The sequence below is a fragment of the Erythrolamprus reginae genome, chromosome 2 (assembly GCF_031021105.1).
Source record: "Erythrolamprus reginae isolate rEryReg1 chromosome 2, rEryReg1.hap1, whole genome shotgun sequence".
In the NCBI taxonomy this organism is placed as follows: Eukaryota; Metazoa; Chordata; class Lepidosauria; order Squamata; family Dipsadidae; genus Erythrolamprus; species Erythrolamprus reginae.
Window position 1 is genome coordinate 197,714,318 of NC_091951.1, and position 26,235 is coordinate 197,740,552.

The 26,235-nt window shown below is 41.3% G+C and overlaps 2 protein-coding genes and 1 pseudogene across 8 annotated transcripts in view; 1 reads left to right on the top strand and 2 right to left on the bottom strand.

Moving 5' to 3' along the window:
• The window catches only part of CHCHD5 (coiled-coil-helix-coiled-coil-helix domain containing 5), a 40,094-nt gene extending 27,505 nt beyond the window's left edge, over positions 1 to 12,589 (bottom strand). The window contains exons 1-5 of one of the 7 annotated variants that reach the window (XR_011558143.1): positions 12,510 to 12,589; positions 11,307 to 11,447; positions 10,925 to 11,076; positions 9,140 to 9,783; positions 8,283 to 8,457 (exon numbers count right to left, since the gene is read on the bottom strand). Coding sequence is in view for 4 of the 7 variants with exons in the window: in XM_070741070.1 (XP_070597171.1) it covers positions 10,926 to 11,076; positions 11,307 to 11,447; positions 12,510 to 12,511 (294 nt within the window). In the remaining 3 variants the exon portion in view is untranslated. Of the gene's footprint in view, positions 1 to 8,214; positions 9,804 to 10,924; positions 11,077 to 11,306; positions 11,448 to 12,509 lie in introns of those variants that run through there. The other 6 variants (XR_011558142.1, XR_011558144.1, XM_070741068.1 and 3 more) reach the window with 6 other exon arrangements.
• Positions 12,590 to 12,789: 200 nt separating this feature from the next.
• The window catches only part of ATP13A1 (ATPase 13A1), a 52,089-nt gene continuing 38,643 nt past the window's right edge, over positions 12,790 to 26,235 (top strand). The window contains exons 1-6 of the mRNA XM_070741071.1: positions 12,790 to 13,205; positions 17,948 to 18,037; positions 19,700 to 19,890; positions 22,780 to 22,852; positions 23,383 to 23,538; positions 25,651 to 25,720. Coding sequence (XP_070597172.1) covers positions 12,900 to 13,205; positions 17,948 to 18,037; positions 19,700 to 19,890; positions 22,780 to 22,852; positions 23,383 to 23,538; positions 25,651 to 25,720 — 886 coding nt within the window. The 5' untranslated portion in view covers positions 12,790 to 12,899. The remainder of the gene's footprint in view (positions 13,206 to 17,947; positions 18,038 to 19,699; positions 19,891 to 22,779; positions 22,853 to 23,382; positions 23,539 to 25,650; positions 25,721 to 26,235) is intronic.
• On the bottom strand, positions 24,096 to 24,217 carry LOC139163301 (U2 spliceosomal RNA; annotated as a pseudogene).

A 26,235-nucleotide genomic window follows, 5' to 3' on the forward strand; every position in this document is an offset into this window, starting at 1 on the left:
TCATTGGTTAAATAATGTGTAAAGTAGCTATTAGAAAAATGCTGCAAACCTTTGTTTGTTATTGATTATTTGCACCATTCATGTTCTCACTCACTCTCTCGTAGCTATTGGCTATATATATATATATGCTGAATTTGAAAATTAAGGGAGACTAGGATAGATCTATATATATAATGTTTGTTTGGGGGGGACTTTTTGGGGAGGCAAGCTAGTTTGCATGTGTGTGTGCAGTTGTGTGTGCACTGCGCACACAAATGGAATGCAGTTCCCTACACTTGCCTCTGTGCGGATTCAAAGACATTCCCTTGCCAGCAAAGAGAACTTGGACACCAAAAGGCCTTGTGCTGATTTATGGACATTCTCAATAGCAAACAAGAAACGGTGTGTAAAATGAGGACATTTTTCCGCCTGAGGAATTAAGGCAAAGCTGACAAGTTGCTTGGCAGGAGATGGCAATTCAAGGCTGCAGTGGTTCAAGGCAATATCCCCATCCTGGTCTGAGGTTGTGGGATGGGAAGTTGACCCAGAGGAAGAGGGAGGACATAAAACAAGTCACTCTTCTGCACTAATGCCCATTAACACCACCGCCCATTTAGAAAATTTCATTATTAGCTTTCATGTGATTTATGTTCCTCCAGGCAGGAAATGAAGCAAGAGCCTAAGAAACCTGCACCTTCAGTATAGATTCCTTCCCCCCAAGTTTTCTACATACAGTATTGGAGGCTGCTTCTCAGAGGTTGGTCATGATATATGGGAATTGTATGCCTTTGAAACCAAGAAACCAGAACAAATGGGTTCCTGTTCCCCATCCCACCCCAAATGCCAAAGCCCCCAGCTAACCAATTCTTATTTCTGTGGTTGGCAACTACAGACTTTGCATTCTCCACAAATTTTAAGGACTTCAGTTTGGGGGGAGTTAACAATCATAGTCCTCGATTAATGATTAATGACTGCCCTGTTTAATGACTTGTTTATAGTTACAACTGAAAAAAAGGGATCAGTAAACAAGAGCTACCTATATTTCCTTCCCGGATAAGCAGCACTACAATAGAAGGCAGAAAAGGAGTAAGAAATACATACTTATTCAAAAAGAACAAACCGATTTCATGGCTCATTGCTTCAGTTCTCAAGCAACATCATGTAATCCAGTGTTTTTCAACCAGTGTGCCGTGGCACATTAGTGTGCCGCGAGTCATGGTCAGGGGTGCCGCGAAACTCAGCAAGAGAGAAAGAGAGAGAGAGAAAGAAAGCAAGAGAGAGAGAGAGAGAAAGAAAGAGAGAAAGAAAGAAAGAGAGAGAGAGAGAAAGAAAGAGAGAGAGAGAGAGAAAGCAAGAGAGAGGCAGGAAGGGAGAAAGAAAGAGGGATGGACAGAGAGGGAAAGGAAGGAAGAGAGAGAAAGAGGGAGAGAAATAGAGCGAAAGGAGGAAGAGAGAGATTTTTTTTGTCCAAACGTTTTTTAGCCCCCCCACTCCCCTCTGCTCAATGTGCCCCATGATTTTGTATATGTAAAAAATGTGCCGCAGATCAAAAAAGGTTGAAAATCACTGATGTAATCAGTCAGTGACCATTTGAATGAGGAATTATCTAAGTTTTGAGTGGCTGCCACAGGGGCGATGTAGTCGCATCACTCTTCCGGCAATGTTCAGTTGTTTGTTTACCCTCGGAATGGGGGAGTCCTTAGGAAAAGGCGTTCTGCATTGTGGGGCCCAAGACCTTGCTCTTTGTGCTTGGCCTGTGTGATCCACAGACCTAACCGTGTGTGATTTTTTTTTCTTCCTTGTGGGGATAAGTACAAGATTGTGTTGATGTTCCACCACCACCCTCTAACCTTGATGACCTTAAACATCAAATGACAACAATGATCAACTGAGTGGACTGTGATATGCTGATATGCGCCTGGGAGAAATTCTCTTATCGCATTGATGTTTGCCTGTGCTGCAGGGGGTGGCCACATTGAACGCTTGTAAGGCAGGAAACAAAAGTTGACTGTGAGTAGAATACTTGTGCCTTTGGTGTATTACTTTTCCTTAATAAAATATTGCATCATGAAATCGGTTCATTCTTTTTTGAATAACCCCATATAAGCCAAAAGCATCAGATAAGGAAAAATAACGAAACTACTTATATCTAGTTCTTCACATCTTTTTATCCTTGCAAATCATCCTTGCTTCCACAATATGTCTTTAAAACTTCATTCTTTGGGACAAATCCATTAATTCAAACCAACCACAAACGTTTTGCATTTGCCCCTTTCTCTTCACCTAGGTGTCTCCTGTATTTCTTTTGCAATTTGATCCTCATGCATTCTTGGTAAGTGAGTAACTTTGGTGGAAATATACAAGAAGCCTTTCCTAGGCAAAAGGGCTGAAATATCTTTAAGTCCTGAGAAATGAGATAATATTTGGAAAATGTTCAGGCAGGTGCATCCTTAATTCATAGTATAAGAAGATGGAGGAAATACACATACTCAGATTTTAAGTCTCTGTTAGACAGCCAAGCTGGATGAAGATAGTTTTAATCTTCCTGTGAAATTACCCTGTTTCCCCGATAGTAAGACACCCCCGATTGTAAGACGTATCGGGGGTTTCAGGGGGGTCGGCTAATATAAGCCATATCCCGAAAGTAAGACATATGTCTTACTTTCGGGGAAACACGGGGGTATTGCCGCCTCCCTCTCATCTAGCTGCGCACCGCCTCCTGCCCACTTCCGCGCGGCCCCCCCTCCATACATCACCGCGTCTGCCGCCTCCGTCTGATCCAAATGAGCGCCGCCTCCTGCCCACGCCTGCGCCGTCCCCCTCTCCATACGTCACCGTGTCTGCCACCTCCCTCTGATCTTAATGAGCGCCGCCTCCTGCCCACTTCCACGCCGCCCCCCCTCCATACGTCACCGCGTCTAAATGTTAATTTTATGGTTAAAACAAAAAATTCGACAATTTTTTTCCAATATAAGACATACCCCAAAAGTAAGACATAGTGGGGCTTTTGGGGATAAAAAGAAAGTAAGACACTGTCTTACTTTCGGGGAAACACGGTAATTTCCTGGTCCTTAGTGATGCTGACATTGATCCATAGTCCTTACTGCATCCAACAATTAGCTGCAACCCTGAGCCAATAACATGGCATCAGCTACTTTAAAAAACCTGCATGTACACTCGCTTCCCCAACTAAGATGCCTCTATACCAGCGTTTCCCAACCGGTGTGCCGCGGCGAGACATGGTCAGGTGTGCCGTGATGCTCCCCGCCCGATCTGCCCCCTCTCCTCCTCTGCCGCCCCCTGCCTTGGGGCGCGACTTCTCTCGCGGCGGCGGCGGCTTCAGCTCCTCGGGACAAAAGCGCTCCCAGCCAGGGGGCTGCGAGAGGGACGGGGCGGGGAAGGGAAGAGCGGGAGACCCCCAGACAGAACGGCTGAGGGGAAGGAAAGACAGAAGGAGGGAGGGATTGAGAAGCGAAGTCAGGGAGGGCTGAGAGAAAAGGGGAGCGGCGCGCGCGCGAGAGGGGGGGGGCGGGCATTACTGAAACGAACGGAGAAAGCCCTCTCTCGCAGCGAAAGCGCTCCCCGCCCCCCCCTCTCTCGCGCGCGCCGCTCCCCTTTTCTCTCAGCCCTCCCTGGCTTCGCTTCTCAATCCCTCCCTCCTTCTGTCTTTCCTTTCCCTCAGAAAAGGGGAGCGGCGCGCGCGCGAGGGGGGGGGGCGGGCATTACTGAAACGAACGGAGAAAGCCCTCTCTCGCAGCCCCCTGGCTGGGAGCGCTTTCGCTGCGAGAGAGGGCTTTCTCCGTTCGTTTCAGTAATGCCCGCCCCCCCCCCTCACGCGCGCGCCGCTCCCCTTTTCTCTCAGCCCTCCCTGGCTTCGCTTCTCAATCCCTCCCTCCTTCTGTCTTTCCTTCCCCTCAGCCGTTCTGTCTGGGGGCCTCCCGCTCTTCCCTTCCCCGCCTCCCAGACTTTGCCTTTGCCACCCCCCACCCCTTTTTGGGTTGGCAAGGAGTCCTTTGCCGCATCCCGCAGTTCGCTGCTCTTTCTCTCTCTCTCTTTCCCGTGAGGTGGGGGAAGGAAAAAAAAAAGCAAAAAAACCCTCAGGCTCGTCCCTTCAGCAGTGAGGGAGGGAAGTCAGAGGGCGAGGGAGCGAGGGAGCGCTCTTGTCCTCGGTGCCCTCTGCAGCGTGCCTTCCTTCTTCTTTGCCGCCGCTGAGGGACGGAGAGAAAGATAAAAAGGAAAGAGGGAGGGAGAGATAGAAAGAAAAGAGATAGAAAGGAAAGAGGGAGGGAGGAAAGAGGGAGGGATAGAAAGGAAAGAGGGAGGGAGAGATAGAAAGGAAAGAGGGAGGCAGACAGAGAGAGAGAGAAAGAGAGACATAGCAAGAAAGAGAGAGAAAAAGAAAGAGATAGCAAGAGAGAGAGAAAGAGATAGCAAGAGAGACAGAGAGACAGAGAAAGAGAGAGAAAGGGATAGAGAAAGAGAGAGAAAGAGACAGAGAGAGAGAAAGAAAGAGATAGCAAGAGAGACAGAGAAAGAGAGAGAGAGAGATAGAGAGACAGAGAGAGAGACAGAGAGAGAGAGAAAGAGAGAGAGAGAGAAAGAAAGACATAGCAAGAGAGATAGAAAGAGAGAGAATGAAAGAGATAGCAAGAGAGGCAGAGAGAGTAAGGGAGAGAGAAAGACATAGAGGGAGGGAAGGAGGGAGAGAGAAAGAGCAAAAAAGAGAGAAAGAAAGAAAGAGGGATGGAGAGAGAGAAAGGAAGGAAGGAAGAGAGAAAGAGGGAGGGAGAAATAGAGTGAAATGGAGGAAGAGATTTTTTTTTGTCCAAACTTTTCTTTAGCCCCTCCCCCCGCGCGGCCCCCCGCCCCCCCCCCCCCCCCCGTTCAGTGTTCCCCAGGATTTTGAAAATATGAATAATGTGCCGTGGCTCAAAAAAGGTTGGGAAACACTGCTCTATACTCACTACACTTTTTATACATTTATCCATGGATCAAGCAAATAATCCATATTTGTCATATTCTCTGTTAAATCATTCATCAAGCGTTCTATTTTTATCCATTTATGCTTTCGATAGTCCTCCACTTATGACCACCATTGAGTCCTAAATTTCTATTTCTAAGTGAGACAGTCATTAAGTGAGTTTTGCCACATTTTACAACCTTTCTTACGACAATTGTTAAGTGAATCACTACAGGTCTTAAGTTATTAACATGTATGGTAAGTGAATGTGGCTTCCCCATTGATTTTGCTTGTCAGTTGGTCAGAAAAGGGGAATCACATGACCCCTGTAACTATCATGAATAGGAGCCAGTTGCCAAGCATCCTGAGTTTTGATCATGGGACTATGGGATTCTGCAACGGTCATTAATGTGAAAAATGGTCATAAGTCATTTTTTTTCAGTGCTGTTGTAAGTTTGAACAGTCACTAAATGAACCGATGTAAGTTGAGGACTAGCTTAAAGAACATTTTTTCTATGCTTTTTCTTAATCAACAAGTGCACAATAAACCTTGTCAATTTTAGATTACTAAACTGCCCATATAAAAAGCCCTTTTCAATGTTGATTATTGTCTCTTGCAGTCTTTCGATCTGATTTCTGACAAGTATCTCCCCAGGAATCCATAATAAATTAATTTCACAGGAGTTTTACATTCACACTTGGTACATTTTCCTTTTTGCAAGAGAACAAAATTAACATGCCTCCAATTAACAGGCATGGATATAGATTTCATACACACGTTAAACAAGTTACATGGTCACTCCATAATCATGAACTATGAACATAATCATGAACTATGGTCACTATGGCCATCCCCATCTTTGAAAAGAGAAATCCCAGTCTAATAGAAAATTACAGACCAATCTCTCTATGCTGCGTCACATGCAAAGTCATGGAATCAATCATAAAACAATCCATTACCCCCCCCCCCCCCCCCCCCACCTAGAAACTAACAACCTACTTTCAAACAAGTATTTCAGTTTCAGGAAAAAATTATCCTGCAATCTACAACTACCACACTGCAAAAACATATGGACCTCAAAACTTGACCAGGGCAAAACAATAGACACAATTTTTATAGATTTCTGTAAAGCCTTCAACTCAGTGGTTCATGATAAACTACTTCTGAGACTGAAATCCTACGGCATCTCTGGACCTCTACATGACTGGATAACTGCATTCCTGTCAAACAGATAACAAGTGGTCAAAACAGGGAGCATCCTGTCTAATCCCGTTAACAGTGGTATACCTCAAGGCAGTGTACTAGGACCAACACTCTTTTCTACTCTATATAACCTTTGCGATCACATCACAAGCGACATAATCTCTTCACCGATCATGTAAAACTCTTCAACACCACCACCAACACTGCTACCCTCCCAAAAGACCTTGACTTATCAGAATGGTCAAAATCTTGGCAACTCCAAATCTCAACCAACAAATGCTCTGTCCTACACATTGGCAAAAATAATCAAAGCACCAAATACAAGGTGAATAAACAAGACCTTGCAGATAACCCTCACTCTGTCCAAGATCTTGTAATACTCATATCAAATGACCTAAGTGCCAAAGCCCACTGCAACAACATCACCAAAAAGGCTTCAAGAGTTGTTAATCTAATCTTACGAAGCTTCTTCTCCAGTAATATCACACTACTAACCAGAGCATACAAAACCTTCACCAGACCAATCCTTGAATACAGCTCATCTGTCTGGAATTCACACCATATATCAGACATACACATATTACAAAGTGTCCAGAGATATTTTACTAGAAGAACCCTCCACTCCTCTACTCACAACAGAATACCTTACACAACCAGACTTGAAATCCTGGGCTTAGAAAGCTAAGAACTACATTGCCTTCGGTACAGCCTAAGCATAACTCATAAAATTATATGCTACAATGTCCTTCCTGTTAAGGACTATTTCAGCTTCAACTACAACAATATACAAGCACACAACAAATACAAACTCAAAGTGAACCGCCCCACTGTAGAAAATACGATGTTAGCAAAAGTGGTTAATGCCTGGAACTCATTACCTGACTCTGTGGTTTTGTCACCAAACCCCGAAAACTTTAACCTTAGACTGCCCACTGTTGACCTCACCTCATTCGTAAGAGGTCAGTAAGAGGAGTGCATAAGCACACACTAGTGTGCACACTCTCCCTGTCCTAATGTTCCCTTTTATCCGTACCCATCTTATCTATATAAACAATGTTGTATCTATGTACCGTATATTACAAATACGCACTTGACTGAATGACTGACTAAATAAATAAATCACATTCACAATATAATATTTTTGCAATTATGCTATCACTATTTGCGGCTTTTCTATTTTCCAATATTTTATAGTGTTTGTCATCTTCCTTGTATCAAGCTTCTGATATAGCATTAATTTCAATTTCACTCTTCAACAAATCACCAGCATTCTTCTACAAAGGTCTAACATATGTCTTGCATTTAACTTCAATTTAATTCCAAACTATTCAGCACTTAAAATCTAAATCCATTCACTTTGCTCCTTGTTTTATTCTCCCAATCTACTTCAAATTATTATTTTTTATCAAAATCTACATTTCCTTCCCTCTTCTAATCATAATGCCTCCATAGCCTCTCTGACCACATTCTTTGCAGAATATAGTATCTTTGCAAAAATATCTGCCCTTCATCCTCAACTTTTCTCTCTCTTGCATTTTTTCTCATCCATTTTTCCAAAACTTCATTCCACTATACATTCATTTCTATACTCTTTATTAATGTAGCCCCATATATGTCTCTGCAATATCTCTTCCCTCCACTGTTCTATTTGCTCCCCCACCCTTCCTTACCCATTTTTTAAGATCTATTGTTGATTCTAGCAGAGAATGGTCTATTCACATTCAGTACCTCTCAATACCCCAATATCATTCACTAATTATTTCAATCTGCCATCATAAACAATCAAATCAATCATCCTTTTAGCTTTACAGTCATTTTTCCATGCATATGTAGATTGACATGCTTAAATCTTTTCTTTTCTAAAACAGCTCTCCTCAAATAGTCACCATGGCCTTTCAATATTAGGTCTTCATTTCATTATCCTTGCACATTTCTTCAAGTCTCCTTACAAATCATTTCATCTACCCTATCATGACAATTAAAAATATTGTGTAATTTCCCCTAAAACTCGTATTTCACTAGCTAAGTGATATAAGCAATGCACTGACACATATAATACTACAAACATCACTCCAATAGTATTCAAATTTATGAATATAAATCCAGAAAGAAGCTTTGGCTAGTTAAGACTGACAACTGTTGAACTTCATTATTGTAATGTTGCATTTGATGTCATTTTTCGTGTCACCTTTTACAACGCAGTCATAAAACAAAGAATCAAGAACGTTCTGGTGTTTAGAGAGTGCCCTCTACTGACTTCAAATAGAATTAAAATACAGTACTGTATTCATGTCTCCTCTTAATCAAATTTGTACTCTAGTGCAGTGTTTTTCAACCAGTGTGCCGTGGCACACTAGTGTACCGCGAGACATGGTCAGGTGTGCCGCGAAGAAGGAAGCTCAGGTTCTGGTCTCGCAACTTTTTGTTGAGAGAGTGAGAGTGAGAAAGAGAGAGAGAAAGAAAGAGAGAAAGAAAGAGAGAGAAAGAAAGAGAGAGAGAAAGAGAGAGTGAGTGAGAGAGAGGGAAAACAAGAGAGAGAAAGAAAAGAGAGAGAAAGCAAGAGTGAGAGAGAAAGAAGGCAAGAGAGAGAGAAAGAGAGAGAAAGAAAGCAAGAGAGAGAGAGAGAAAAGGAGAGGAAGGGAGAGAGAGAGAAATGAGCAAAAAGGGGAGGAAAAAAGAGAAATGAGAAAATGATTGAGGCAGATAATGAAAGGAAAGAGAGAGAAACAACAGAGAGAGAGAAGTGACTTGATTTAAAGCATATGATAAAAAGCACCCAAAGAATAAGAGAGAAAACCCCCCAGCCCTCACCTGTTTTTGGAAATGGTTCAAGAGTGTGTATACACACACACACACACACACACACATGGGTGGGGAGGAGACAGGGATGGAAAAAGAGAGGAGAGTGTCTTAGGGTGTCATTTTGGTTGGTGGTGTGCCCCAAGATTTTGTAAATGTAAAAAATGTGCCTCGGCTCAAAAAAGATTGAAAATCACTGCTCTAGTGACCGAGTGGCATGAACATGTATTTTTCTTAGTAACAATACAAAATAATATTTATCTGTATCTTCTTTGCAGATTTCTCTTTGCCTTTCCAATCTATATTCGGTGGTAGTATATGGTGACTCTCCATCTAAGAAATTAAGTCTGACTCTGTTTTAGATTTTTTTTTTCAGGTCAAACTTGGCTAGATGCTGCCCATTAGCTGGGCATAAACAGGATATCCAAGGCAAGTCTCACAGTACATGAGAGAAGATTACAATGCTTTCAGAGAATTTCCATGGCAAATTAAGATTATTTTTCCTTCTTCTGTTCATTAATCTGCCTGGATCACTCTGCCTTGAGCCATAGAACAATGCAATTCTGTCTCCGAAATTGGATCCGAGAAGATTATTCAGGATCTTTGCAATTTACTGTATGGTGCCTGCAAAAGTTCCGGCATAATAGAATATCCATCCCAGATACCTGGGTTTGTAAATTGAGATTCAATTTCAATGGGCCAAGCAGCCCATTTTGGATGGCTGCAGAAAAATGAATGATGCTGAAGGCTGGAAAAGATATCTTCATGATGGGTAGGAAGCTGGTGCTATTGCTTGTTGAATTTTTTAGTCATAATGCCACTTCAAGGAATTGCAAGGTTTCTGCTGAAGAAATCAAAAGGCTGGATTGTGAAAAAAGGAGAGAAAGAAAATATACCCAAAATAAAATACAGTATTACCCTTCTAAAATTCATTAGTAAGTTAGACCTCTCAGGGTCCAAAATGAGCATATTTCCGAAATGCAAGATAAACAAGCAAAGGATTGTCATAATCTTTCAGTCATTTTGCAAACTAGTTTGTCAAGTGGTCATTGCCTAATCATGATTAAACTACTAAGTACTTATTAAAGTACTTTAGATTTAGATTACTTTGGTACTTTAGTATTTCACAGTTCAAGTAGGTGACCTAATTGAGTTCACTAAGTATCTTCTAGGACACGGTGTCAAAATCAATGACATCACATGACATATCATGACTTTTTTGCTTTGTAGAGCAGGGATGGGCATGGCCTGTGCATAACGCATCTGGCCCATGGACCATCAGTTTGACAAGCCTGTTCTAGGGGGTATTTTACTTCAGATAGATTAGGTGATGTGAAAAAAACCTGAAAGATGGGAGGAAAGCGAAGAGGAGGATGGACCCACAACAGTAATGACTGCATTATTGGGTGATTTCAAGGAACAGGTTAGGGATAAAACATTGTGGAGGAAAAAAACTATTATTGTGGTCACTGGGAATCAAAAGCAACCTGATGGCACATAATCATCAATCAATAAATATAAAAAGTGCAATGTATGATTTTATCAATCTCTTATGCATTTGCCTAGTTGGTGAATGCAATGAAGTTCATCAGCTACTACTTTTCACCCTTTTTAAGAAATTTAATTCAGCAAAAATTTCCATGTTATGTGCAGAAATGAGAATAAGAGGACAATAAACGCTGATAGAAGTTCTTTTTTTGGCCCAACCACTACCTCTCAAGTTTCACAGGGATGCACTTTGGTCTTGGGGCAAGGGAACAATAATTGTTCAATTATATTTTGGACTCTTGGGACCCTTGTAGAGGAATAAGATATTGTTACTGATTGTGTCACATATATGTCAGTTATTTCAGCTTTTCTCACCACAACATGCCAAATGGCTGCTATAATGTGGGCAAGATATGCAATAAATGAATTGTAGATTTATACTATTTTATTTATGAATACATACATATACCAATGACCAATTTAGAGGTACCAACCTTATGTATTCAGTTTCACCTGGTCAGCGCAGAGGAGAAACTTCTGGAGTTGTTCAGAACATTTGACTGAAGAACTCGGATTTGTCCGAAGGCACTCCTCGAATGCAGCAAATGGCTCAGCACAATCCTGGCGAATCTTCTGAACAATTGGGCTACAATAAAAGCCCCATAGATTTATAATTTTTTTAAAAATGGACAAAGAACAGTGCAGGAACTTAGTAAAAATAATGGGTTACATTGTTCTCACAGCTAGCAAGCTGCAGTGGCTGCACACAGAAATGTTATGAAATCTACAGGCAGATAATGGAGTGAACGTTCCTCAATTCCTCAAAGCTGATTTCCCCACAAAGGCAAAACCGCACTCTAGCCCAAGGGAACTTACTGGGATGATGTACATTTGGCCATATCAAGTTTGAGTTGGTGACAGTCCTCCTGCCAGGAATAAGGGTTGGCAGTCACACACCGGCCGTACTGTTCTGTTTCTTTGTGGCAGTACCTCAAGGTTATTTCCAGAGCTGCCTGCCTGTTGAGAGGGAGACATGTTTAAAAAAAAAAAAACCTGAATGTATACTGTGCCTTTCCACCAAATAACAACAACAAAAGAAATGCAAGAATGTTTAGTATACCTTTAAAGCAATATGAAGAACACATGGAAGTGGCTATTTCTAACTGATTTAAACACTGTTCAGGAGCTATTTTACTCACCAAAAACTGTATAGAACAACTAGTTCCCCCTCGGTTGGTATTTCAAAATTTAATTTTCTCTTTTTCTCACTCGGGCTATTACACAGCTTTCTAAGGGCCGTGCATAAGTGCACCAAAGTGCCTTCCGACCCATCCCATTGTCTCTCTTATATCTCATATATATTCCCTTCTATCCCTATATCTTTCTTCTATTCTCTCATTGATTTATTTTATCCTATATTCTCTCTTCTTTCTCTAATTCTATTTCCTCAAAAGTGTCCTCTAAAGCAGTGTTTCCCAACCTTGGCAACTTGAAGATATTTGGACTTCAACTCACAGAATTCCCCAGTCAGCGAATGCTGGCTGGGGAATTCTGTGAGTTGAAGTCCAAATATCTTCAAGTTGCCAAGGTTGGGAAACACTGCTCTAAAGTGTCCTCTTCATTGTGTATTATTGTGTATTGGACTAACTAACTAACTAAATAAATAAACAAACAAACTTGCACAGTTTCCAAAGATAATGTACATATTATTGCGTACGTTTTCCCACATCACCGCCCACCATTTACTTCCAGGAGTTGTCAAGGTCACCAATTCAGACAGCTTTAAAAGGAGATCCAGCAAGGCTGCTACTTGTGATGATAACTGTATCATCGCCTGTAAAAGTAGCAAGTACTGGAAATCCGCAGCCAAATTGTCGCCGTCTGCCTCTCTCCTGGTTTCCCAAACCGATCAGGTTGGCACCTGCAGGCAACAAGTTACTGGGTTATGTGTATATTTAATCCGACGATAAGTGTTATAGATTGAAATCTCTGCGCAGATGCAAGTTAAAGACCGAAGAAGGGGGGGAAAAAGGTTTTCCCTTAGATCAGGAAAAAGGGCTTTGGGGAAAACACACTCACATGCCGCTAAACCACACTCGTTTCTTCCTTGTCCTCAATACACATGCTTCCTCCCCCTGCCGGACCTCCTCTGCGCATGTTCAAACGAAGCCACGGCGGGGCGGAGCTTTAAAACCCAGTCACCAGGACACAAGAAGAACGCCTCGCGGATTCGCGCACGCGCAGTGGGGATGCCGCCGCCGCCGTTTCGCGGAAGGCCACGTGTATAGCTCATTCATAAAGGGGCGTGAGGTTGGAAGCGTTGGAGCTGCGAAAGGGGCCACGCATGCGCAGCTTCACCGCCCAGGCCGGGAGCATGCTCGCTCAACGCGATTCATTGGTGTCTACCCCGGAAGTGGAAGGAAGCCAGCCCGAAGCGAGCCGGCGGCGGCGGCTGCTCCCGGAAGAAGGATGGTGGCAACGGCGGAGGCCGGTCCTGGGCCGGGGCCGGGAGACGAGTTGGTGCAAGACGTGATCCCTTACCGGAGGCGATCGAGTCTGCTATGGGGGACGGTGTTGCCCTTCTGCGTCCTGTACCCGCTCTGGCTGTGGGTTTGGGGGACCAGCGCCTTCGCCTGGGCTTGGGGCTCAGCCGCCGACACCGAGACCCCTGAAGCTGCGTTGCTTTTCCTCGCCGCCATTGGGGTCGTTCACCTTCTCACGGCTTTGGCCGGCCTGTGGAGCGTCAACGTCCACTGCTTGCTCTACTGCTGTTGGGTCAGTCCCGCGCCGGGGAAGGGAGCGGAATGATGGGTGGGCGAGTGGGCTGATCACATTTGCACAGATTGTAGTTGTTTTCTCTGCCTGGGAGCTTCCTAAGATCAGATCGGGGGAAGTGGGGAAAAGCAGTTTCCTCCACCCCTTTCGCAGGCTTTACAGGTGGTCCTCGTCTTACAATAACAGATAGAAACATAGAAGATTGGCGGCATCATGGTCCATGTAGTCTGCCCTTATACTATTTTCTGTATTTTATCTTAGGATGGATATTTGTTTATCCCAGGCCTGTTTAAATTCAGTTACTGTTCCCTTTAGTGACTATTCGAAGTTACAACGCACCACAAATAGTGACTTTATGGCCATTGCAGTGGTCCCATAATTTCCATTTGGATGCTTGACAGATGAACTCCAATTTTATTTTATTTGATTGATTGATTGGACTTATATGCCGCCCCTCTCAATGGATTCGGGCGGCTTATAACATTTCGATAAAACAGATACAATATATAATACATTTCTGAGCCAATTAATAGAATAGTTAATTTAAAAATTATCTTAAAACTGATCATTGAAATCGAACAATCACATGCATACTACTACATCCAACATATTTACTGGGCAGAGATTGGGGTCTAGTGATCCCAGACCTGACTGCATAAGTGCGTTTTCAGGTTCTTACGAAAGGCAAGGAGGGTGGGCCAGTGCGAATCTCTAGGGGGAGTTCATATTAGAATTGCCCCCACCCTCCTTGCCTTTCGTAAGCTGCTTAAAACCCACCTCTGCCGTCAGGCATGGGGGAATTGAGACCCTCTTCTCCCTAGGCCTTTACAATTCTATGCATGGTATGTATGTATGTATGTTTGGTTTTTTATATTAATGGGTTTTTAATTGTTCTAACATCAGACTACTATTGTACACTGCTTTATTGTTGCTGTTAGCCGCCCCGAGTCTCCGGAGAGGGGCGGCATACAAATCCAATAAATAAATAAATAAATAACAGAGGCCCGGGCCCCCCACAGAGAAGGCTCTTCGCCTAGGACCCACCCAACGACATTGTATAGTTGATGGGACCTGGAGAAGGCCAACTCTGTGGGACCTAACCGGATGCTGGGATTCGTGCAGTAGAAGGCGATCCCGCAGGTAATCTGATCCTATGCCATGTAGGGCTTTATAGGTCATAACCAACACTTTGAATTGGGTTCAGAAACCAATTGGCATCCAATGCAGTTTATTTATGACAGCTCAACTCGTATTTATGACGGTTGTAGTGTTCAGGAGTCACGGTGCCCTCTTTTGACAAGCAAAGTCAATGGGGAGAACCCAGAATCATTTAATAGCCAACCTTGCTCATTTAAAACTGAAGGGATTCGCTTAACAGGTAAAGGGCAAGAGAAGTGGTAAAATGGGATGAATTCAACTGAACAGTTTTTTCACAGAACAACCAAAATGTTGGGCTCGATTGTGGTCGTAAGTTGAGGATTACCTGTACTTTCTTGAAGAAGGTGTTGGTGCTGAGGTGTGTCTAGAGAGATTCCTTGCATGGGGGCTCTGGAACTCACTGATAAGATGGCCAAATTTTGCACTTTTCTCCTGACAGAGGTACCAGGAGTGAAGCCCATTCTTCAATCCAAATGCTGTTGAGACTGAGAGTACAGTTATAGCTGCAAGCCTCATGGAGTCAAAGGGATTTTACTTCTATATTGTGCTTCTACTTGAGGCTTTGTTGTGAAAACATACACTTGCTGAGGCACACACTTTTGTTAAGCTTGCTCTTGTTTAATGTCCTGACTGTAGTTTTAATGTGCTCAACTTATATGAATAGGTTTCGTTTTGCATGTAAAGGCAGATTATTCTACATGCATTGCTTATTTTGGAATCTAGGGATGTAAAAGAATGTGACAGAAAGTGGTCATTTGAATTTTAATGAATGTAATTGAATTGGAAGTAAAATCTGCTTGAGATTCTTTTCTTTAAACTCATTGATATGGACGGGATATTTTAGATTGCCTGTTTTCCTTTTTTAATGGTTGTGTTTTTTAAAAAGAATTGTTAGTTTTAGTCATTATAGTTTTATTTAACATATTTTTTGTAAACTAGCGTGGCTTTCTCCAGGGAAAATAGGCTTAAGCTTTCCCCTCTTCACAACAGTATTAATAACTTGGAAGTTATGGTGTTTCTTGATTGCCAAATGTTGTGAGCGTTTGCTTATAAAAAAAGAAGTGATTCTATTGAAGATTCTATTGTAGAATCTATTGAAGATTCTATTCTATTGTGTAAAAATAAAAGGGAAAATGTAACTGAGCATATCAGTCATTTCCTGGGTTGAACTTGATGATTACCTATTGAATGACAATTTCTCACCTTTATTCCTTTTTAAACTTCTCTACAATATTTATCTTTCATGAACAATTGAGTATTTCCCAAATTTCCATTCTTGGCAGACATAATATTTTTCTCTGGAAAACAAATTGAGTTTTCCAGGAGCCTGTCTGTATCAACATATACATTAGTATATTTCAGTGCCCAGTTTGGAAATTACAGAATAACTGATCAAACTGTCACAATACCATAGAGACTTAAAAATAGATTTCTAGCTTTTTTCTTTGGAAAATTAATATAAATATAAATGCTGCTTATGGTTCTGCTGTGTTAAAGCTTCATTGCAGTGAAGAAATTTGTACAAGATAGGATGCTAGTTCTTTGGCTAGAGGGTTGTCTAATTTCTGATAAAGATTAGATATTGTCAGACTATTGGATGGTCTACTGTTAGGAATCATGATAATAATTTGATTTTACCTGCCTGTTTAACAGGAGTCATGTGACATTACTGTAGTTTTGTATAGTTTTCATTGCTGTCTTTGAAAGAAGATGAAAAGTAATTCATGGGTATATATTCAGTTTGTTTTCCAAAATCAGAACAAAAATTGTGCATGACTGAAAAAGTATTATCAGTTGGAATGGACAATATTGGTTAAAATGAATTGGTATATTTCAACAGTAGAACAACAGACCAACTGGAATCATAATCTGAATTTAGTAACTGTTGGTGTCAGGGGTGTTTGCCTTTAACAAAGCATGTACCATAATAGAATATAGCTAACAATTATTTTGATCTTAGGACAGGTTGATTTAAAGACAGATAATGAAATTAGCTTTCTGCCTCTTATTGTCATTGTTCCTCAATTATTTTCTTACCTATAACCTCCTGCATTGTTTAGAACAATCTTTTGGACCTCCTGGACAAGGTCATAATTTTAAATCCCACAGACCCTACCTAATTCATAATTATAAGTCCTGCAGACCATTAATATGATTTTTTTTAAAAAGATAAATACATTTGTAAAATAATGATCAGAGAACTGCACCTATTTAATATAACAAAATTATACATGTTTACTTAATTATAATAACATTGTAAATGCTTATTTAATAATAACAAAATCTTTAAAGGTGTTTAAATTGTAACAAAATTATTAAAGTTAAAATTATAAAATTATTATAAAATTAGTAAAGTATTCCAGAGCTATAGCTGTAATCCCGTCCCTTTCCTTTCCTTTTTTTCTTCTTTCTTTCTTTCTTCTCCTTTCCTTTCCTCCTCTCCTCTCTCGCCTCTCCTCTCGTTTCCTTTCTTGTCTCTATCTCCTTTCTTTCTGTCTGTCTCTGTCTCTGTCTCTCTCTCCTGGCAGCAGGAGAAGGAAGAAAAAGTCTGGGAGGCTACGTAGCCCAGCGCCCCTCTTGTCTTTGGCTCTGGGACCTTCTGGGGCCAGGCAGCATCTTTTTTTGAACAGACAGTGCATGCGATAAAGTCATAGGCTAATACTTGATGGACTTCTTTTGAGGAGAGCGTTTCAGAAATGAGACACAACTTTAGAAACAGTTTCTCCCTGATGCTACTCACTTAGCCCAGGGATGCTGCCTTTGATGAACAAAAAGGAGGGAAACTACAGGACCTCTTTGCAAATAAATGGTGTAGTTAAATGAATCCTACAAAATGATTGCATTATTTAAATTTCTACTATACAAAGTGACACTTATAAGGTAATTGGTATGGTAATTGGTTACAGCTCAGTGGAAATAATCAATGAAAAATTGTGTGTATATATATATATATATTAATGAAATATTATAGTAAAAAAGAATCTACGGTACTTTAAATTTATGGTTAACATAATTGCAAAGTCATAATAGAAAGCAAAATTTTAAAAAAAATTGCAAGGATTTATCTTATTTTAGCATTGCTACTGTATGATCACATTCATATCACTTAGTTGCATCAAATTTTTGCTCTGTTGTAAATGACCCTTTTTTTCCCTAAACATGTACTGTTTTTTTCCCAACAGCATCTTTTTCCACTTTGTACACACAAAGATTACGTAACTGTCTAAAACTTTAAGGGCAACTGCACGTGGGCCAGTCTCGTATTAATATAATTTTAGTTGTCTTAAACATGATTAAATATAAATTTACAATTCACATTAAACTGAATATTGGATTCATTTAGTTTTTAGTGTAATTTTATTAGATTTATATGCCGCCCCTCTCCGAGGACTTGGGTGGCTAATTATTCCGACACACTAATGGCAACCTACCTGTTTCAAGTTTAGATCAAATCATATAATTAATACAAATGCAGCTTTATCCCAAACGGTGGATGTTTCTTCTCTCTTGTGGAAAAGATACTAAATATTGTTTAATTTGGTCCAAATTTTAAAGACTGATAGTTCAAACTATTTGTCTTTCAGGTGCGCAGTCCAAGGAAAGCCACCTTGGCTAAAGTTGTGCCAACTCCAAATAATGGCTCTGCAGAACTAGTACCACTCCAGCGAGATCAGGTGAGAAATTAAATCAAAGTGTTCAGTTGAGGATAGTTCCCTTTTCTCATCAATTTATTACGTCTTATCTAAGTTTGCTGATTATGACTTAGTACTTTGTGCAAAGAAAAAATTAAGGTATGGAAATATGGATTGATCTCAAACAGGATAGGAATGTGCAACTAATGGCTTGAATCCTGAATTGAATCCTCACAAAGAGAAAAGCTTATTTCAACCATCCTTTCTAATTTAAGGGAAGGAATACCTTACTATCCTACTTTCCCTTAAGTTTCCTTCCCATCTGCAGCACTTGTCTCAACAGATCACAATTGCAGTAACTATACTACTGGAATAATATTCTAGTGGTACCACGAGTTCTGAGTGGGAAGGATGTAAAATTTGACAGAAAATGTATCTTCCCACTTTTCCACTGATGCAGTGATGGCGAACCTATCGCATGGATGCCACAGGTGGCACGCGGAGCCATATCTGCTGGCACTCGAGCCGTTGCCCTAGCTCAGCTCTAACATGCATGTATGTGCCAGCCAGTTGATTTCTGTCTCACACAGAGGTTCTGGGAGGGTGTTTTTTGCTTTCAGAGAGCCTCAGAAGGGAGGGGATTTTTTACCCTCCCCCAACTCCAGGGAAGCCTTTGGAGTCTGGGGAGGGCGAAATATGAGCCTACTGGGCCCACTAGAATTTGGGAAACAGTCCATTTCCAGCCTCCCGGGGGCCAGGGGAAGCTTCTTTTCGCTCTCTCTAGGCATTGAATTATGGGTGTGGGCACTTGCGCATCCACGATAGCATGCGCCCATGCTCTTTCAGCACCCAAGGAAAAAAAGGTTTGCCATCACTACTCTAGCAGATACAAATGTTTGCTTTTACAAAAATTTAATTCATTTCTGACTAGCAGCTTTATTCTTTTTAAAGCTGCAAAGTCACTGCTGGGTGGTGTGCTGGGTTGTACAGGGTGCATTCCAAAAGTAATGTAATATTTTTTAAGTAATTTATTGAACAGATTTGCACAAACACTTCAAATTCTTCAAAGTACTGTCCTTGGGCCTCTACACCTTTCTTCCAGCAACTCTACCATGACCGATACGCGCCCTAGAAGGCATCTTCAGGGACCTCTCGCAAGGTCTTTGTCACGGCTGATTGGATCTCTTCTATGGACAAAAAACGGTTTTCCTTTAGGGCTGGGAACAAAAAGAAGTCTGCTGGGATGACGTCAGGACTATAGGAGGGGAGGGGCAGCGTTGGTGTTTGGCCAGGAACTCGTGGACTCATAGCACGTTGTGGCAAGGCGCATTTTTCGTCCATAGAACAGATCCAATCAGCTGTGACAAAGAACTTGCGAGAGGTCCCCGAAGACGCCTTCCAGGGCGCATACTGGTCATGGCATAGTCACTGGAAAAAATGTGTAGAAGCCCAAGGACAGTACTTTGAAGAATTTTAAGTGTTTATGCAAATCTGTTCAATAAATTACTTTTTTTAAAAAAAAATTGCATTATTTTTGTAACACACTCTGTATTTCTTGCTGTAGCCTTTATGTTTTCTTTGGCCTGTTGTAGCAGGGAAACAGTGGGCCGCTTCCTCATAGTGTGTCACACTTAATGGCAGAAATCTCCGAACTGACTCCATGTACACAGAAAGTTGATTTGTTAATTTGTGTGTCCCTTCCAGGGAGAAGATGGAGAGGAGATTCTTTCCTTTGAATTTCAAAAAATCAAATACTTTTATGAGCTAAGTGAAAGCAAAAAGTTCCTTCCTGTGGCATTTCCTGTGGAGCAACCATTGCAGTATTATCAAAATGCTCGTGGTTACCAGGAAGATAAAGAAATCAAAGCAGCAGAAAAAAAATATGGCACCAACAAGTAAGTAGGACAAAGGTGGGCTACAGTATTTATAATATTTATCATAAACTTCTTAATACGGGAATATCTAAGTCCTTGACCGTTGAATATTCAGCTTAATTAGCCTATAGCTCTTGACAGTGTGTTAGTGATATATTACCTAGCATTGATTGCCAGACGGATATGGAATAGAAGTTTCTAGTTAATAATTCATAATGGCAAAAAATAAATATTTTATTGCTTCTTACTGCACTTCTTTATTAAGTGATGTGCTTCCTTTCCACAGTTCTATCTGACTATCTATGTTAACGTATATGTCTGCCAAATAGGTTTTTTATCCCCCAACACTGACTTACAATTCTATCATTTGTAAATTAACTAAGATGAATATAGACACCTAGCACCTCCATAAGATTAATTGCTCTCTATCTTGCCAAGTTCAATTTTATTCCACTCTTATTCCATTGCATGAGGTGGGTCTACGACAACTTGCCACAGCCTACTTGTTGTGGTCAACTTGCTTTGACCAACTCGCCAGGGAACAACTCACGATGGCCAACTTGCCACGGGATAAGAGTTCCATTTAATATTGAAGAAATAGTGGAATAGAAAAGGGTGCCATGCAATGCAAAAGTTAAAATAATGTTTAATTATTTAAAATAATTATTTTAAATAATTTAATTATTTTAATTAAATAATTAAATTGAACTGTTGAATTGTCCCGCAGTGAGTTAGCCATGGCAAGTTGGCCAAAGCAAATTGTTCCATTCTGGCATGAGGTTGCACAAATCCCAAGCCCATTTTACTCATTTTCCTGCCTTTCCACATTCCCAATAGCCCTTCTTTCCATCCTGTATGTCTAGAAGAATTCATGGAAAAAAGTGCTTCACCTCATTCATTCATCCCTTTACAACAAGCTGTCTTATCCTACTTAAACAGCCACTGTGTTCAAGCATGCCTTTGTAATTTAAACAACAACAAAAAAACCTCTCAAAGGCATGGATCTGCTTTCCTTACCCGACTGTAAACACAATTTTTCCCATTATTCCCACTTCATAACTGTTCTGCCGGGCTCTCTGATAGGAGCCTCCCGAAAATTCAAGGATACAAATTTCAAACACACACACGTTTGAAAATTCAAAACAATGTTCTTTATCACAAAAGTCAAAATAAACTAAGCACTCTTTTTGTATTGCAAAGAGCACTCTTCCCAAAACAACCAGGTAGTCTGTACAATTTCCCTTAAGCAGTCATTAAGTACTTAGCCAGCAGCTGTGGAGAAACTTCACACCCCTTCTTCCAAGGAAGGGAGACACACACACACGCTGCTCTGCTTTGGTTTCAAAGGTGTGAAATAGCAACAAAGTCCAGCACACAAGATTCCTGACGAAAGTGCAACAGATATTCTTCCACAATGGCCAAACCCACATGCTGCTATTTATAGCAGCAGCCCTAATTACTGGAGCCCCACCCAAACACAGGTGGCCTCCCTTATTTCCTGTAATATGTTCTTACTTGGTCTCTTCTACGCATAATTCTGCGCTTGCGTGGGTCCAAAATGTCATCATCTGAAGCTATAGAAGATAAGGAAGATTGACTGCCTTGGCTGTATGCCAAGCCCTCCTCTGCTGAGTCACTCCCATCTTCTTCGAGGAAACTAAACTCTGAACTGATTCTGTCGGCAATAACACAGGCCTGTGACATGTTGACTTTTCCCCTGCATCCACCTCCCCATTCCCTGGGGCAGGAGCTGGGCCAGAGCCAACCACAACAATAACTGTAACTTTCTTGTCTTAAAAGAAAAAACAATAACCCTCAACAATAACCCTAGCTGTAACCCAGTTTTCCTAAACTTGGCACTTCCCCAGTATCCCGAATTACAACTGCTTTTGTTCTTACCCAGTGTGCCAAACATTGATGTGGACTGGAGATATGGTAGGATTTTCAGCCACAATGTATATGAAGGGATCAGATTAGCAAGGGCTGCAAAAACAAATCAGTAATGCAAGCACATCACCGAGTAGGAAGAATTCAGAACCTGTCATTGATATTGACAAAATTGAACGGGTCCAAAGACAGGCTACAAGAATGGTGGAAGGTCTTAAGCATAAAACGTATCAGGAAAGACTTAATGAACTCAATCTGTATAGTCTGGAGGACAGAAGGAAAAGGGGAGACATGATCGAAACATTTAAATATGTTAAAGGGTTAAATAAGGTCCAGGAGGGAAGTGTTTTTAATAGGAAAGTGAACACAAGAACAAGGGGACACAATCTGAAGTTAGTTGGGGGAAAGATCAAAGGCAACATGAGAAAATATTATTTTACTGAAAGTAGTAGATCCTTGGAACAAACTTCCAGCAGACGTGGTTGATAAATCCACAGTAACTGAATTTAAACATGCCTGGGATAAACATATATCCATCCTAAGATAAAATACTGAAAATAGTATAAGGGCAGACTAGATGGACCATGAGGTCTTTTTCTGCCGTCAGTCTTCTATGTTTCTATGTCATGAAAATTAAAACTGCAATTCTCCCCCCCCCCAAATATTCCAGTGTAATTATTTAATTAGTTATTAAGTAGTGATAATTATCTACTGAGGATGAAAATTGTGAGGTCTGACAATGACAACTGAGGAGCCATTTCGGTTAAATAGTGCCTGAAGCTTTAAAGTTCTGAGCTTTGATGAAGCCAAAGTGAAAATAGAAGAGAGCAAGAAATGGGTATGGAAAATGAAACCTTCAGGATCCAAAGCAGAGGTGGAGAATCTGTGACCGTCCTGACAATATTGTCATAATCTCCCAGAATACTGAAAGTTAAATGCAGCAGAACCAAAAGTTTTGCAGATTGAGTGGGCTCTAGAAAGGGTGAGTTGCTAAAGTGAACAAGATTTCTGCTTTTCACACAGGGCAGAAATGGTTGTGCCAGAATTCCTGGAACTCTTCAAAGAGAGAGCAACAGCTCCTTTCTTCGTCTTTCAGGTAACAAAAGCTGTTTTCCACGGCACAACATCGTGTATTTATTTTTTCATTTTTTGCTATTTGATTGTTTCTTAAATTGACAAAGAGATAAGCAAATGCTGCTGTCATTCAAAGCTGTTGTAAGCATTTTATTTATGCAATTGGCTAGCTAGTATGGACTTGTTTAGACGTCCTCAGCAAAGGAAGCGGAAATATTTATATATACACTGCTTGAAAAAATAAAGGGAACCCTTAAACAACACACTATAACTCCAAGTAAATCAAACTTCTGTGAAATCAAACTGTCCAGTTAGGAAGCAACACTGATTGACAATCAATTTCACATGCTGTGGTGCACATTCAACTTTGTACAGAACAAAGTATTCAATGAGAATATTTCATTCATTCAGATCTAGGATGTGTTATTTGAGTGTTCCCTTTATTTATTTTTTTGAGCAATACTGTATATAAATATTTCATTGTGGCTCCTAACTTCCCAAAAGTTGCCAAACAGCGTGATCTCTAAAATCCTTTGATTCTGTTTTTCACAGGTGTTCTGTGTGGGCCTGTGGTGCCTGGATGAATATTGGTATTATAGCGTCTTCACTCTTTCCATGCTGGTAGCTTTTGAAGCATCCCTTGTCCAGCAGCAAATGAGGAACATGTCTGAGATCCGAAAAATGGGTAACAAACCGTACATGATCCAGGTAAGCAAGGACAAAAGATGATGCGATTCAAGTAAAATGTGAAGGCTCCAGGGCTGCCTCCTCCCCTCTCCCCCCCCCCATTCTGATGAACAGATTCTAACAGATTCTAATGAACTGTTAGGTTCCAGAATGCTGGAGGTCCCGTTGCTCAGGGTGATGTGAATAATAGCTAGTTGCTGTACTTGCTAAGTGGACTTGCTAAGAAAGAGGAGCTGTCAGGAAAAGCCGAGTGATTGATATGTGGGACTTTCAATAAGATAGGAAACATAGAAAAATAGAAGACTGACGGCAGAAAAAGACCTCATGGTCCATCTAGTCTGCCCTTATACTATTTACTGTATTTTATCTTACAATGGATATATGTTTATCCCAGGCATGTTTAAATTCAGTTACTGTGGATTTACCAACCACATCTGCTGGAAGTTTGTTCCAAGCATCTACTACTCTTTCAGTAAAATAATATTTTCTCATGTTGCCTTTGATCTTTCCCCCAACTAACTTCAGATTGTGTCCCCTTGTTCTTGTGTTCACTTTCCTATTAAAAACACTTCCCTCCTGAACCTTATTTAACCCTTTAACATATTTAAATGTTTCGATTGCCGGAATGTTAGAAGCTAAAATATTAAACTGATAAGAACAAATACTGCACTTGATCTTAGCCAAAAGGCCGAGAAGCAATATATAGAAAGGTGCTTAATTATCAAGATATTTTTTCATTTGTCATCCAAATCTGTACATTTTTCTCCCCTTCCAGTATTCCCTGGCTTCTGAGACATCTCCATTTTTCTTGCCTTTGTAAATGTATTGGTTTCTTCTGGGAAAGCAATGACTAAATTTTGAATAAATCTAGGAACAGGCTAAATTTACAGAGAAAGTGTGTATTCGCTCCATCCATTTTTTTTATTCTTACATTATATTACTTTTATGAACAAGTTCTTTTGGTTAAAAGTACCATGAAAGTTACAGTTGTACATCTCCACCCCATGTCCAGTCAACGAAGCAGTGGAAGTGATGTGCCGGTGCCTGGAGGCTGTTGGGGCCTGGATGGGTGTCAACAAACTCAAACTCAACCCAGACAAGACGGAGTGGCTGTGGGTTTTGCCTCCCAAGGACAATTCTATCTGTCCGTCCATTACCCTGGGGGGGGGAATTATTGACCCCCTCAGAGAGGGTCCGCAACTTGGGCGTCCTCCTCGATCCACAGCTCACATTAGAAAAACACCTTTCAGCTGTGGCGAGGGGGGCGTTTGCCCAGGTTCGCCTGGTGCGCCAGTTGCGGCCCTATTTGGACCGGGAGTCATTGCTCACAGTCACTCATGCCCTCATCACCTCGAGGCTCGACTACTGTAACGCTCTCTACATGGGGCTACCTTTGAAAAGTGTTCGGAAACTTCAGATCGTGCAGAATGCAGCTGCGAGAGCAATTATGGGCTTCTCCAAGTATGCCCATATCACTCCAACACTCCGCAGTCTGCATTGGCTGCCGATCAGTTTCCGGTCACAATTCAAAGTGTTGGTTATGACCTATAAAGCCCTTCATGGCACCGGACCAGAATATCTTCGGGACTGCCTCCTGCTGCACGAATCCCAGCGACCGGTTAGGTCCCACAGAGTTGGCCTTCTCCGGGTCCCGTCGATTAAACAATGTCGTCTGGCGGGACCCGGGGAAGAGCCTTCTCTGTGGGGGCCCCGACCCTCTGGAACCAGCTCCCCCCTGAGATTAGGATTGCCCCCACCCTCCCTGCCTTTCGTAAACTCCTTAAGACCCACCTTTGCCGTCAGGCATGGGGGAACTAAAACACCTCCCCCTTGCCCATGTTGTTTTGTTGATTGATTGACTGTGTGCCTGTTTTTTATATACAGTATACTGTTTTTATGAGATTATTAATTTAAATTGTAACTAGATGGGTGGGCATTGGATTTGGTATTATGTACTGTACTGTTTTTTTTATTATTATTGTTGTGAGCCGCCCCGAGTTTGCGGAGAGGGGCGGCATATAAATCCAATAAACCTAACCTTAACCTAACATACATAGGTAGGTGTTTTGCTTCTCCAGAGCTACTTCAGCCCAAGAATCCAAAAGATTAGTTTGCTGCCTCTTTCTTTTTCAGGTTTACAGAAACAGGAAGTGGCGGCCAATTCCCAGTGATGAAATAATCCCAGGGGACATCGTTTCAGTCGGTAATGGAGGTCCCTTACCAGGGATGAAATTCAATATTTTTCCCTACTGGTTCTATGGGCATGGCTTGGTGGACGCGGCAGGGGAAGGATACTGCAAAATCCCCATTCCCACCCCATTTTGGGGCCAGTCGGAGGTGGTATTTGCCAGTTCTCCAGAGTCCAAACTATTCAAAATTTCTGCTACTGGTTCTACAGAACCTGTCAAAACCTGCTGGATTTCACTCCTCTTCCTTACTTGTTGCAAATAAAGTACTACCTACCTTCTTTCTATTTTAAAGGGTTTCTGGCTTTTGTCTATATTCAGATACTCCTATATATCAGTAAAACTGCCAGGTATTAAATGAAGATTAGGGCAGATAGAAGTCGGTCCAGAACTTGCTTGTAAAAATGTTGCTTGGGCCTCATTGAAGAGATTCAAAAGGCATATAACATACTAGCAAAACAGGATCGATGTGCCAGCAACTTTTTCTTGCTGTTCAGTGGGAAAATCATCCTTCATTCGTGCTGCCTAGACA